The sequence below is a fragment of the Cyphellophora attinorum genome (assembly GCF_001299255.1).
Source record: "Cyphellophora attinorum strain CBS 131958 chromosome Unknown Contig16, whole genome shotgun sequence".
Lineage (NCBI taxonomy): Eukaryota > Fungi > Ascomycota > Eurotiomycetes > Chaetothyriales > Cyphellophoraceae > Cyphellophora > Cyphellophora attinorum.
In genome coordinates, this window is record NW_017253244.1 from 239,909 (window position 1) to 252,126 (window position 12,218).

At 53.9% G+C, this 12,218-nt stretch overlaps 4 protein-coding genes across 4 annotated transcripts; 1 reads left to right on the top strand and 3 right to left on the bottom strand.

Moving 5' to 3' along the window:
• Positions 1 to 694: 694 nt before the first annotated feature.
• On the bottom strand, positions 695 to 2,587 carry AB675_4536 (Choline transport protein; the record flags this gene model as incomplete). Its single annotated transcript, XM_018144681.1, has 5 exons — positions 695 to 1,144; positions 1,193 to 1,541; positions 1,611 to 2,212; positions 2,260 to 2,331; positions 2,501 to 2,587. 5 exons carry the CDS (start codon positions 2,585 to 2,587, stop codon positions 695 to 697), a joined length of 1,560 nt encoding a protein of 519 aa, XP_017999145.1.
• A 1,121-nt stretch (positions 2,588 to 3,708) lies between these two features.
• Positions 3,709 to 5,020, top strand: AB675_4537 (uncharacterized protein; the record flags this gene model as incomplete). The annotated part of the gene is made up of 3 exons (XM_018144682.1): positions 3,709 to 3,795; positions 3,840 to 3,944; positions 3,992 to 5,020. 3 exons carry the CDS (start codon positions 3,709 to 3,711, stop codon positions 5,018 to 5,020), a joined length of 1,221 nt encoding a protein of 406 aa, XP_017999105.1.
• A 456-nt stretch (positions 5,021 to 5,476) lies between these two features.
• Positions 5,477 to 10,590, bottom strand: AB675_4538 (uncharacterized protein; the record flags this gene model as incomplete). Its single annotated transcript, XM_018144683.1, has 3 exons — positions 5,477 to 5,714; positions 5,786 to 6,926; positions 6,975 to 10,590. 3 exons carry the CDS (start codon positions 10,588 to 10,590, stop codon positions 5,477 to 5,479), a joined length of 4,995 nt encoding a protein of 1,664 aa, XP_017999042.1.
• A 623-nt stretch (positions 10,591 to 11,213) lies between these two features.
• AB675_4539 (ADP-ribosylation factor-like protein 2) lies at positions 11,214 to 11,866 on the bottom strand (the record flags this gene model as incomplete). The annotated part of the gene is made up of 3 exons (XM_018144684.1): positions 11,214 to 11,435; positions 11,488 to 11,761; positions 11,808 to 11,866. 3 exons carry the CDS (start codon positions 11,864 to 11,866, stop codon positions 11,214 to 11,216), a joined length of 555 nt encoding a protein of 184 aa, XP_017998921.1.
• Between the last annotated feature and the right edge of the window lie 352 nt (positions 11,867 to 12,218).

Sequence of the window (12,218 nt, forward strand, 5' to 3'; positions counted from 1 at the left end):
GTTGCCGGAAGTTCCAACGAAATGGCTGTCAGAATCCGAAGTGCTAACCGCTACACTATAAGACCATGGGGTCGACATTCGTGTGCGAAAGTTAGCGCAAATTTTGAGCAAACAAATATATATATCAAGTTAAGACCTAGGGCTTGGAGAACCAGGGGAGTGAGCCATTTTGGGGGAAGTGCGGAGTCGAAGCTGCTCATGATCCCCTCTTGTACATGAGTACTTCTCTGCTCCCCTGGCCACGGGGTCAGCCGTGGTCAGCCATCAGACACACACACGGGGAACATCTACCAGCAGCGGGCTAGACGCTACCGAATGTTGGGGCGAACTGCCCGCTATAGAGGCAGCGCGTGCTGTCAGCCCACGGGCGGAGGCATACGCGTTAGATCGAGCTGGTCTTCAGTGAACCAGTTCGAACTTTGCAATCCTCGGCGCCGCGGGGAGAAAAAGAGGGTCAAAGAGAAAAAGAGCGCAAGAACCACAGATTGAAGTTATAGCATTCGAGTCTTTGTCCTCGTGGTCGAGACTTTGTATTGTCAGAACAGCACCGCCTTCATTGTGGTCATGGTCAGCACCACGATCGCTCCTTTATCTGGACGGACAAGGCAAACCAGAGATGTCTCAATCATCGGCAAGGTCTGTTATTGGCGGACAACGCGCTCGCCTGCTCCGTGGCGACAGTGCTGAAGATCTCTCAGTCCGTTCTTCTCGACTCGACGACTCGTCGGTCTATAACAGGGCCATTGTACTGCTTCCGACCAATGACGGCATAGTAGACCAACCCAAAAATTACAACGCCACCAAATACGACGCAGCTCCAATTCATGCTCACGGCCGTCACCGGAATGGCAGGAGGAAAGAAGCTGAAGACCATTACGAGCAAAGTGTACAGCCAGGCAAAGATGTTGATCGTCAAACCCCATCTGCCAAGATGCCACGGTCCGAAGTACAGCGGCTCGCCGACGAGGCGCTTACGGATGAGTAGTCCTATCGTGATGAGATAGGATGAAAATAGTCCGGCAGCAAGCACCGAGATGATGGCGTTGAAGGCCACCGTTGAGCCAATGTTGATTAGAGCCAGCAACGCGTTGCAGATTGCCGTGACACCGATGGCGAACAGGGGGATAGCGAACTTGTGATCGACCTGTTTGGAGTCAGTATTTGAACGGATCGGTGAGCTGACGAGAAATACCTTCGAAATGAGTTGCCAGCCGGGAACGCCGCGGTCTCTGGCAAACGCCCACAGCTGCCTCGACGCGGATGCGATATAGCCAAAGGTTGCACAAACAATGAGCACAATCAGCACCGAGGTCATCGCCGTCGCGCCGCCCTTCGACCTTGTGGCTTGATAGAAGATCTCAGTGAACGGCCAGCCTGTCGGCGAGCTGATTGCGGCATCGATATCGCCGATGGAGTACAACAGAGCTATGAACGTCGCCAACCCGAGAGCTCCGTTGATCCAGATTGTGAAGAACATCGAACGAGGTACATTTACAGCCGCGTTTTTCACTTCCTCAGCCATATGAGCCGCACCGTCATACCTGTTTTGCTGTCAGCAAGAGTTGATCAACCTACGAGCCGACGCATGCGGATTTTGTAGTCTCACCTACCCAATGAACAGGACGGCACTCGTGGTCAGCCCAACGAAGAAGTTGAGACCTGTAGGATACCCTGACGCCTCGAGGAAGTCGGCGAACACAAATTGTGCCGAGCTCATCGGGGCGAGATGTACCAGAGGTATCAGAATGCCGAAGAATCCGGCAATGTGCAAAACCAGAATTAGGCCTTCAAGGTAAGGCAAAAGCTTGATCAGAATGGTGTTGACGAACAGCGCCACCAAGAGTACAGCGTACAGCAGCAGCGTCCCATGCCAGCGCTTGTAGTTGTACGATGGATCGTTCAAGACCAGAAGGCCCTGGATCAGCGTCCCTCCCAGAAATGTGCCGGACGATGCTCCCGCTTGCCATCCGATTGCAGAAACCCAACCAGTGAGCCAGCTCAGAAAATTGGCGTACCTTGGAGGAGAAAGCAGAGCCACCCAATGGTACTGTCCGCCTGAGGTTGGGTACATCGAAGCCATTTCAGATATGGATGCGCACGTTGCTAGTGAGCCGAGCCAGCAGAACAGGTAACCATAGATCAGCGTGGGACCGCCTCCATTGATGAATCCTGTCAAAAAGAAAGGATAGGCTGATTCCCAAGAACATAGCATCTTCTCATGTTTAGCATGTCAGGCCGGAGATGTACTATGATACTCACAATCGTCGTGAATCCTAGCATGGGGATCAGTCCAAAATTGCGGCGAGTTTGTTGAGCCTTCCCCATCCGATGCTGTGTCATGATCAGCACCGTCTCAGGTTGCGAATATGAATGGAGATGTCGAGTGAGTACTGTATGATGCAACGAGAATCTTCCTGAAAGGTTGCTGCTGGCTTTCGCTCAAGCAATCGCTGGCGGTGCTGCACAGTCTCCGGCGAGGTTTGTTCGCAGAGGTACTTACCATGTCAGCTTCATCTTGCGAGTTTCCGGCACTAGAGGAATCGGTGTCGTTGTCGTTATACGGCGCGGCCTCCGCCTCTTTGGTCATGTTGCCTTCAAGAAACTTCATCACTACTGCTGCGATGAAATTGTAACCTATCCAGGATGTGGCCAGTGGTAGGAAGAACGGTAAGTCGCAGAAAATGCGCAATCACCATCGATGAATGTTGGCAAGGCTAGGCGCTTCCTTGGGAGCAAAGGGCCAATAACGCGTTTACATTCTGGGGCTCCTGCACGGGCTCGCTGTGCCCTATGATCCTCAGGACTGTCAAAAGTCTGTAAGCGATGACCGAACATGTAACACCACAGCAATACGAGATCTCCAGCGACGTCGTTGCTCTGCTATCGGCTATTGCATGTGGCATGAGGGTACTCGGCTCAAAGTCGAGTCGAGGTTAAGCACGGAGGCACGACGTACACCCGAGGAGGCCCCTCGCCAGTGGACGGTCCGCCTGTCAGAACTCAGAATGCGGACCTCGAGCTTGGGAGGAGAGCTTGGAAGGCGTCCTATCATCCACGGTCCCATTCCTGCCCACCTTCGAGCAGCCATTGGTTGCTTGGACAGGTAACACAATGGAAAGAATAAGCTTTGGCAATCGCCAGCAGGCTTCGGGAAGGCACGTCCCCTGCTCTCCACCCGTTCGCATATCTGGACAACCATCAAGCAACCGCAAATTCTCAGCCCATCCACATGAAGCATTGGAGTTGACCATACTGACCGCAATCCGCAACCGAGTCGTCGGTAGTATGGCGGCAGACCTTCGCCCGTGGAAGGTGCCGAATATGTGACACGGCGCGAACCCTGTATTGCATATTGTGCAACAGGCCCATCAAAGGGAGACGGTCAACCGATCAGCATCCCAGGCCCTGCATCCTGCCCCAGACTTCTCTGATGCTAGAACTATGTCAATATCGCTGCCTCAGTAGAAACGCCTCAATAGCTGTCTTGTCCAACCCCGACCAGATGTCGACTGTGCTGCGGCAGCATCCAGAGTCTTTTATATTCGACACTTAGTCTTTTTTGAGATATGCAAGAACATTCTTTGAGAATCTCTCGCTTTTCCCAGCAGAATGTCTTCCGACGGTGCAGAAGGTACTCGACACGCTGTCGTTACCGACGCTGATCATGGTCCCGTTCTATCAATCATATCTTGGGTCATGGTAGTCACGATGGTCTTGATCATCGGACTTCGCTTGGCTGTTCGATTCTCGACCAGCAGTCCAGGGATCGATGACATTCTAGCTGTTCTTGCTATGGTGGGCCACCCGGTTCCGACGACTGCCTGTGCTCACGCGTACAGTTCATGGCCATTGGGAGTACAATTACAATATCTCTAGCTGTCAATGACGGATTGGGACAGAAAGATATCGTTCGAGACCTGTCAAAGACAGGGCAAATGCAAAAGGTAAGCGAGCCAAGATCTCGGACAATGGTAAGGCTAACACGCTGAAGAATGTCTTTGCATCGTCTCTGCTTTACATTCTCACCCTCTTGTTCGCGAAGCTGTCTACAGTCGTCCTCGCCGCACGCCTTTGCGCCCAGAGATCGCATCGAGTTGTCATCTATGGCGTCCTAGGCTTCTCAATCGCCTGGGGCCTGGCCGCCGTGTTTGCAGATGCGTTCCGCTGTCCCCTATCCGAAACTTACGATCTGTACGGACCTGCTTGCGCCGACATCTTCTCCTTCTGGAACGCCGTGTCCAGCCTCGACATTGCGTCAGATCTTGTCCTGATTCTCCTACCAATCTACCTGTTTCGAAGTCTCCAGATGCGACTCCTCCGAAAGCTCATCGTCATGGCAGCTTTCGGCTGTCGTGTTTTTGTTGTCATTCTGGCCATCGTTCGACTTGTTTACCTGAACATAACCTTCAAGGCATCGCCACCGGCCGAGCAAACCTTCAATGCCATACCATACCAGATATGCACCCAGGTGCAGCAAGCTCTGGCAGTCATGGTTGCCGCCGCTCCAGCACTCAAAGCATTCCTCGACAAAACCAGCTCCGGCATGTTTGCCGTCTCCTTGAGCGTTTTCACCGGGACAACATATGGAAAGGACAGCTACATCATAAGCAACCTCAACAGCAGCTCAGCAGGCTCAGCTACACGATCGCGCCATCGTAGCACGGTAGTGACATCAACTGTAGCGAATGTGTTTACACCAGACCAGATTCAGTCCACTGCGACCGTGACTACTGCACCAAGACTCGCTGCTGTTCGGGTGTCTCGGACTGGGAGTGACTTCTGCCATAAGCACATCGACGTGTTGGAAGCCGCCTCACGCATGTCGGCGGTTCCACCTTTGTTTCACAGTCGCGAGAGGAGCCTATCCTACGAAGGATCGGGTGAGCGTGTAGGCTACGATGGTGCCATGGACCACGCATCTGACGGTGCAAGCGATGACCAGATGATCATTCAAGTTCAGAGAGATTGGAAGGTCGAGTACGACAGCGACGTTCGTCGGCAACAGCGCCTCTTGTACTGAAGTGTGATACTCCCACGTAGAAGACTTATGATAAACGTAGACACAAGAAACTTCATCGGCCTGAAATGCTAATATCTTAAAAGACTCAACTTCGTACATATGCATGTTATACAATGGTCGTCATCTGACCATCAGATCTCCTATTGTTTCCGAAAGAGGTAGCCTGTACATGCTGCACCTCATCACGTCGAGAAACCAGAAAATGTGAAAATCGTGTGCCATGAACATGAACTCTTGCGTCTCGTAAAATCCTGAACAGAATGCACAGACAGTAATGTCGGCCAAGTAATCTTCCATATCATGTCCAGAGGAAAAAAGAGCTCCTGGGCCCTGATCGAAATGTTCGCTCGGAAGATGTCAACACTGCGAAGGTTGGCTGAAGTCGTTGTTGTTGCCACAGCTTTCGTCGGTCCTGTAAGATCAAGGACCCAAACCGCCAGACCCAATGTTGCGCCCTCAGTCCAAAGCGCTCAAAACCTCAGCGACCTCCCACGTCTTACCCTCGCTGTGCGTCTCGACTGCACCGTACTTTCTGAACGCGGCACGCGCCTCGCGAGGTGGATGACCACCAAGCACGACTTCACAGCTGGGCAGAAGCGCACGGTCCTGCATCGATGGAGTAAGGACCGCCATCTCCTGCGCGATGTGTAACGCCGTGACGAAGTCGGTAGCTCTGGCAGAAGTGCCGGGTATGCTGGAGGATACTGTGTTAGCTATTGCCTCACGATGACCAAGGGCAAAAACAGATGATGACGGAGGACTTACATATAGATACTGGCCCAAGCATCGAGGACGTGCACACTGCTGCCGCCACCCGCATCGAGATCCGCTTGCACGAACGGCTCGATCTCGGTCAGGGTCATCTTGTTGGACTCCTTGGTCGGGCTTGAGGCCCTCAGACCCCAGAAACTCCCACCGCTGCTCTTGGGTCGTTCTAGCTCCAGGCGGTAGAGTCTGCAGGGGAAGCCTCTCTTCTCGTCCATGCTGCGCATAGCCCATATGTCACTGGGTTCAAAGCGCGCCTTGGTCTTCGAAGACGTCGGGAACGAGTGCCAGAATGCGGAAGGCTCTTTGCCTTCCACAACCTCCTCGATCTCGCCTGTCAGCCCGAGATCCATGCCCGTAAGCCGCGCAGCGCCGATCTCATCTCCACAGCTACCTTGGCCTTTCCAGAAGTATAGCTTGCCGTATTTCGCCGAGATGAGGTAGGGAAATCCAGAGCAGAGGGAGGCGGGCGAGAAGTCAACTTCATCGAAGACAATGTGGCCCAGATGCCGCCGGCCACAGAGCATGTAAAGTGCTGAAGCTTTAGAGCGACGGGTAACAACAATACCCCCGAGAGCCGCGAAGAAATTGGCGCTCTCTTTTCCTTGTTTGAGCACTTCGAGCTTCGCACTGTTCTCGCGAGCAATCTTGCGACAGAAGAGCTGGGCGTCTTCGGCCGCAGAACTAGAGACTGAGTCACCTGTCCAGAGGTAGCATTCTGTAGACTTCTTTGAGGTCTTGATGGTCTCGAAAACATGAACGACTAGGTAGAGTGTGTCTTCAAAGAGCAAGTGCTGTTGCTCTTCACTCAATTGAGTCTGCTTGCCGTCGCCAGACACTTCCCACACTTGCTTAGAAGTGGTTTTGATGGGATCGACCGCCGTGCTCTTCGACGAGAGGATTGCCTCCGTGTCGAAGTCAGCTTTGTCGGTAGATTTCGGCGTCGACGGGAAATGAGCTGCAATCGCTTCGCTCAGAGATCTCCCAGAGGTCTTACTGACAGCTTTCTTAGGCGATTGGGGCATACCGAATGACTTCTCCGGAGGCGGAGTCAGCTCCTGAGAAGCCACTGTCCTGTCATGTTCCGTCAAATGCAGACCCAGTCCTGCGGGCGCTGCCGTCTTGCCGCCAGTTGCAATGCCTGCGGAAGTATCAGAAGGAAGGCCTCGCCATGACGAATTCAACTTACTCCGGCTGGGAGTGAGCGGCATTGGGCCAGTGGCATTTGGTGTTGCATCTGGTTTGGAGGCTGTGGTTCTACTGGGTGTGATTGATTGCGATATATCATCAGAAGCGATTGAGAATGGCTTCTTCGGGGATGGCTTGCTGGTCGCAGGAGCTGCCGTCTTTTCGGACGGCTGCTGGACTTGCCCAGACACTCGACGTAGCTCTGGAGACTTGGTAGCAACAACTGGCGGGGACTTTGCTTTCGACGGTTCTTCGGACGGCGTTGAGTCCAAAGCTTCTGATGGGATGGGCGTCGGCAACGACTGCACCTTGGGAGCAGGGTTTGCAGCACTCGTGGTGATATCAGTCCTCGACTGTGAGACAAAGGAGGGCTTTGCTTCTACCGCAAAACGCGCAGGGGCAACATCGGCGCCTCGCTTTGGTGTCGCCTGTTGAGCGTGATCGTTGAACTTCTCATGGAGATCATGAACACCTTGACTTGCGACATCGGCAGTCGACTTCGTGGTCTGCCTCGAAGTTTGAGGACCTACATTTGTGCTGCTGGACTCTGTGGTACTGGCAACGGCTTTTGGTGCCTTTCTCTTGGGTCCTTTGGCGCGTCCCTTGGTCATGTGCGTCAAATTGGCCGGGTCGTCCGTAGCTTTAGAACTGTCTGTAGTCGTCTGAGACACAGACTCGCTTGCGGCGGGCTTTGGGCTCCCACCCCGTGCAATGAGTCCGGCAAGCGCAGGGTTCAGCCGTGCGGCAATGCCTGTGGGAGCGCTTTCGGCCTTCTTTTCTACCGACTTAGCTTTGATCAAGGGTGACGTGAACGCTGCGGAGCTTTGCAGCGTTGGCTTGGGTGCGTCCTTCGATCTTATAGGCTCTAGCTTTTTGTTGGTCTCGGCCACAGCATGCGAGATGGTCTTAGAGGTATCCTCTCGTGGTCCAGTCGCCTGCGGCATAGAGTTGCCTTGAGCGACTGTCGACGTGTTCGTCGTAGATGTTGGAAGCTCAGATTTGTTATCCTGCGCCGACCATTGCGTTACCTGCAGCGCTTTCGCAGCTTTCTCCGTCAGGCCTGTCGCGTTATTTGTTGACGACCACGAGGACTTTGGCTTTGGCTGCATGCGTGGAGGGCTGCGAGGACTATCCTTGGCAGCCGCGATGGTCTTCTTCTCATCGATGGAAACCTTGGACTTGTGGAGAGTGTTCCGACGTTGCAGAGCTTCCGGTATTTCAGGCTCTGCTTTCGCAGGAGATGCGTCTCTGGAGTCAGCCTTCTTGTGTGCGGCTATACTTGCTCCACTTTTCATTTCTTCTTTCTTAGCTAGGATGCTCTCCTTGAACTCGTCGACACGTTTCCGAGGCTGTGGTCCTCCAGTGACGGCCAAACCGGCTTTGCCGCGTGTGATGTTGTCTTTCAACTCATCAGGCGCTACGTAGTTCTGGGTTTGAGCCTTCTTGAGCTTGCCGAAGACGGCTTTGAATTCGGGTTCTTCAGAAGCTTTCGGTGTGGGTGTCGAACGACTCTTTAGGCTCGAGCGGAAATCGGTCTTCGGAGGAGTGGCTGGTTTCGGCTTTGCTACGGGAGGCTTGCGATCGGAAGAGGGTCTAGGATTCGAAGGCAGGCCGACTACTGTGGGATTGACATCCGAGGGAATGTCGTCCGGTATTGAGACTTTCTTGCTCGAGGAGAGCGATCCAGTTGCTGGCTTAGGAACCTCCTTTTCAGATCGCACTGGACTTGTTGGTGGAGATGCTTGCTTCGACGCCCTGGATGTTGGGGGCGCTGGCTCCTCTGCCTTAGTTCGGATACTCTCAGAGTCGATTGACTTGGCAGACCTCGTCGCATCGTCCGCTACATGACTATTCGGCAGGTCAAGAGGCTTAGCTTTGATCGCAGGTGGCGGCGAGCGTAGCAGGCTGGGTGTGCTGACAGGCTCGTGCGGAATGGTCCTCTTGCCTGCCTCTGCCAGGTCTTTGTTGCTCTTCGACCGCTGCATATCCAGCTTCCATGGTGGCGGTTCTTCTTTGGTGGGAGAAAATCGTGGCGAATCCGGCTTCGATAGAGCGCTTTCCAGCCAGCTGGCCTTCGTGGGACTCCAGCGCCGTGGGTCCATCGTTTTGGATGGGCTGCGGCTGAGGTACGGTTCATCGTCACCACCGCTGACCATGTCCGGGTGTGCTTTATCGTCTTGTCTTGCGCTCTCAGCACTCGAAGGAAGACCTTCAGGCGCAGATTTGGTCTTGTCTACGGTCGGCAAAGTGGCATCGAGGGCACCGTGACTGGATGATGGCCGCGAGCCGCTCGACGGGGATGAAGTGCCATCGCGAACGGCTCGCGGATCCCGAGACAGTGTCCGAGCATGGCCTAGAGAGGATATTGGAGTTGCAGTTGGGTTGAAGCTGGGTTTGTTGCTAGCAATGGAGTCGCCTCTCTTGAGCCCAGAATTCTGTTGCACGCTCCATCTCTTGCTGACACTGTCCGATCGGCGCATCATTGCACTCTGCACAAAGCCGCCAAGACCTTTAGTAGGTGAGGGAGGGCGACCACCAAGCACACTAGATGTCCGCCCAAGATCTGTTTCATAGTCCCGCGAAGAACGATGAACTCCCAATCTCTCATCTTGCCCAGATGCATCGGGTGCATTCGAAGTCTCTTTCGTTGCGTCGTTTGAGGTATAAGCTGCCGCAGTGTGCCTAGTAGGGGATGCTGAAGGAGCTCTCTTGCTCTCGTGCGCGTCCTTTTGGGCACCATCAGGGGGCAGGCGATATGGATCGCGACTACCGGCGCCACTCTCCATGCCAGGCAGTCGTAGAGCTTGTGGAGGAGGCATCGCCACCCCGTTCTCATCCTGCCCCGATTTCCGATATGCTGCGGAGCCGACACCTCGATCTTGAGTCTGCCGAAACCACGTGGGATCTCTTGAGCCTAATGCAGCCGCGATGTCCTTTCGAGACGGTGTGTCGTCGACTTGTTCGGGTACGCTCGCTTTCGGGCTGTCTGGTCGTGGCTGCTGCAGATCACGAGATGGTGGCCGGTCCAGATCGCGAGATAATGGTCTCGATCTCACGGACCCAAATCCTGATCCTATACCGCGTGAAGTTGGTCTCTGTTGCCATGATAGTGTCCCGCTCCTGGAGAGACCAGCAGACCCGGGTGGCTCTGACTGAGGGGTTCGCTGTAAATCTTGGGGCGGCTGTGGTAACTCTCTGCTCTGGCTAAGGTTCAGGGCTGCCACCGGTCTCAGGCTTTCTGAGCGAGTGGGACTAGTTTGTCTGCTCATTGATGGCGTCTGTGATCGGGAGGTCGGTTGCAATGTTATTGGAGGATCGATCGGGATGCCACGTATGGTGGACGATGGCGACGATGGCACATGCCCTGCTGGTCCGGTCTTGGATGGTGAGATCGAGCGTGCGCGCTCTGCCGTCGTGGTCAGCGCAAAGAACCGGCCATAGTCTACTTGGTATTTCTTACCTGCGCGACGAGCTTCACGCTCTTTTCTTGCTAAAAGTCTCTGCTCCTCCATTCTTCGTGTTTGCTCCGAATCCTCGGCGCCACTCTTCTTACTGAGACTGGCGATGCGAGCGAGGAACTGGTCAACATCCTCCGAGCCATCATTGAACGCGCTCATGGCTCACACAAAGCGTTCCACAATTGGCAGTTGACGGCTTGATGGAGTTGGCTCGGAAATAGCCCCAGTTTCGAAATGCACAACGAAGTCCGGTCGTTGCAGCGCCTGTCCCCGAACCTGGGACAAATGCTGGAAATGATGTTGGAGGAATGCAGGCGCAAAAATCGCAAGATGTCGAGAGCATTGGAAATTTCAGAACTGTCCAGCCGTTGTATGAATGACTTTGTTTACTTGGGCGGAGTTTGGCGGTTGAACTCTCACGAGAATCGCGTTTCCCCACAACCGGCTGGATGTGGTACAGGAATACATGAACAACAGTAAGCCTGACTATCATGCGAGTATACCTGCAGCTACTCTATCGAGCTCCGAGAGCACCAGTCACTCAGCGCACTACTGTACGTGTCTTTAAAGGTGCGGCACATGCTGGTGACTGCGGTTCTCGGCTGCGGTCGTCTGATGGCCTTTGCGTTTCCACTCGGCTAACAAGCAGCCGGGTCTCTGGACCTGAAACATCTCTAAGTTGACGCCTTTTTCTGCCTCCTACACCCCTGAATCTCGATCGTTCCGGCGCGACATACCATCCCAATTTCTGCCTGACATTGAAGTCGCATCACTTCTGTACACTACTGACCACCGAAGCCAAAATTCCGGTCCTGTACATCTTTGACGACCCACCCCAGACCCGGCTCCAGGTTCTGTCCGGTCATGGCACTGGAAGGAAAGACGGTCCAGCGATGAGTATGGATCTGCCGCAGCTGAAGGGCGTCAGTTACTTCTTCCACAGTCATGCCACCCGATATGTCTGTCTTGTTCAGAAATATTAAGAGGCTCGACCCAGACAGTCGCTGTGAACAATAATCAGCAATGCCCTTCTTTGAAGGGGTAGACCTGGCTGACCTCCTCCAGCAGCAGGCCTCTCAGCTCTGCTCGACAATCATCTATTCGCAAGTGGTCTGTCGCATCGACTACCCAGATCAAAGCATCTGTTTTTTCAAAGTAGTTGCGCCAGTACGACCTGATCGTTTTCTGACCTCCCACGTCCCATATGTTGAGCCTGAAGCCGTTGAAGTCGATAGTCCTGATAATGAAGCCCAATGTGGGACTGACTGTATTCACGTCCTCGTTCAAGATCTTCTTGACGATGGTCGTCTTGCCAGCATTGTCAAGTCCGCTGCTCGAGCGTCAGTGCCTGATCGTGTGGCTCACCTGTGACGTACAGCATCAATATTCGCATCTCCTTATCTTTAAGCCTGGCTTTGCGCAATATAGATAACATGATTGCGCCTGCACCATTTTCAGATCCGGAACGAGCGCTCGATTGCAGACAAGACTGTCTCAGATACGCTCTTGAGCAGTAGGAAGAAGATTGCTGCGTTGTCTTGCCCATATAGTTCTCCCGAGAAATACCCTGGCCAAGACGCAGATCGAGATGAAGCACAAACTTACCTACCTAGCACATGTCCAGACTTCTCTCTGTCTCATCACACACGCATTGCACAGATACTGATAGGCCGCATCCCCCGCGACGCGAACGCCTTTCATATATCGCCCAGAAAGCCAATGACACCACACGTCATGGGAGGCTCGAGACCACGTCGTAGCCCCTTGCCCAGACGGCCTAACTCCGA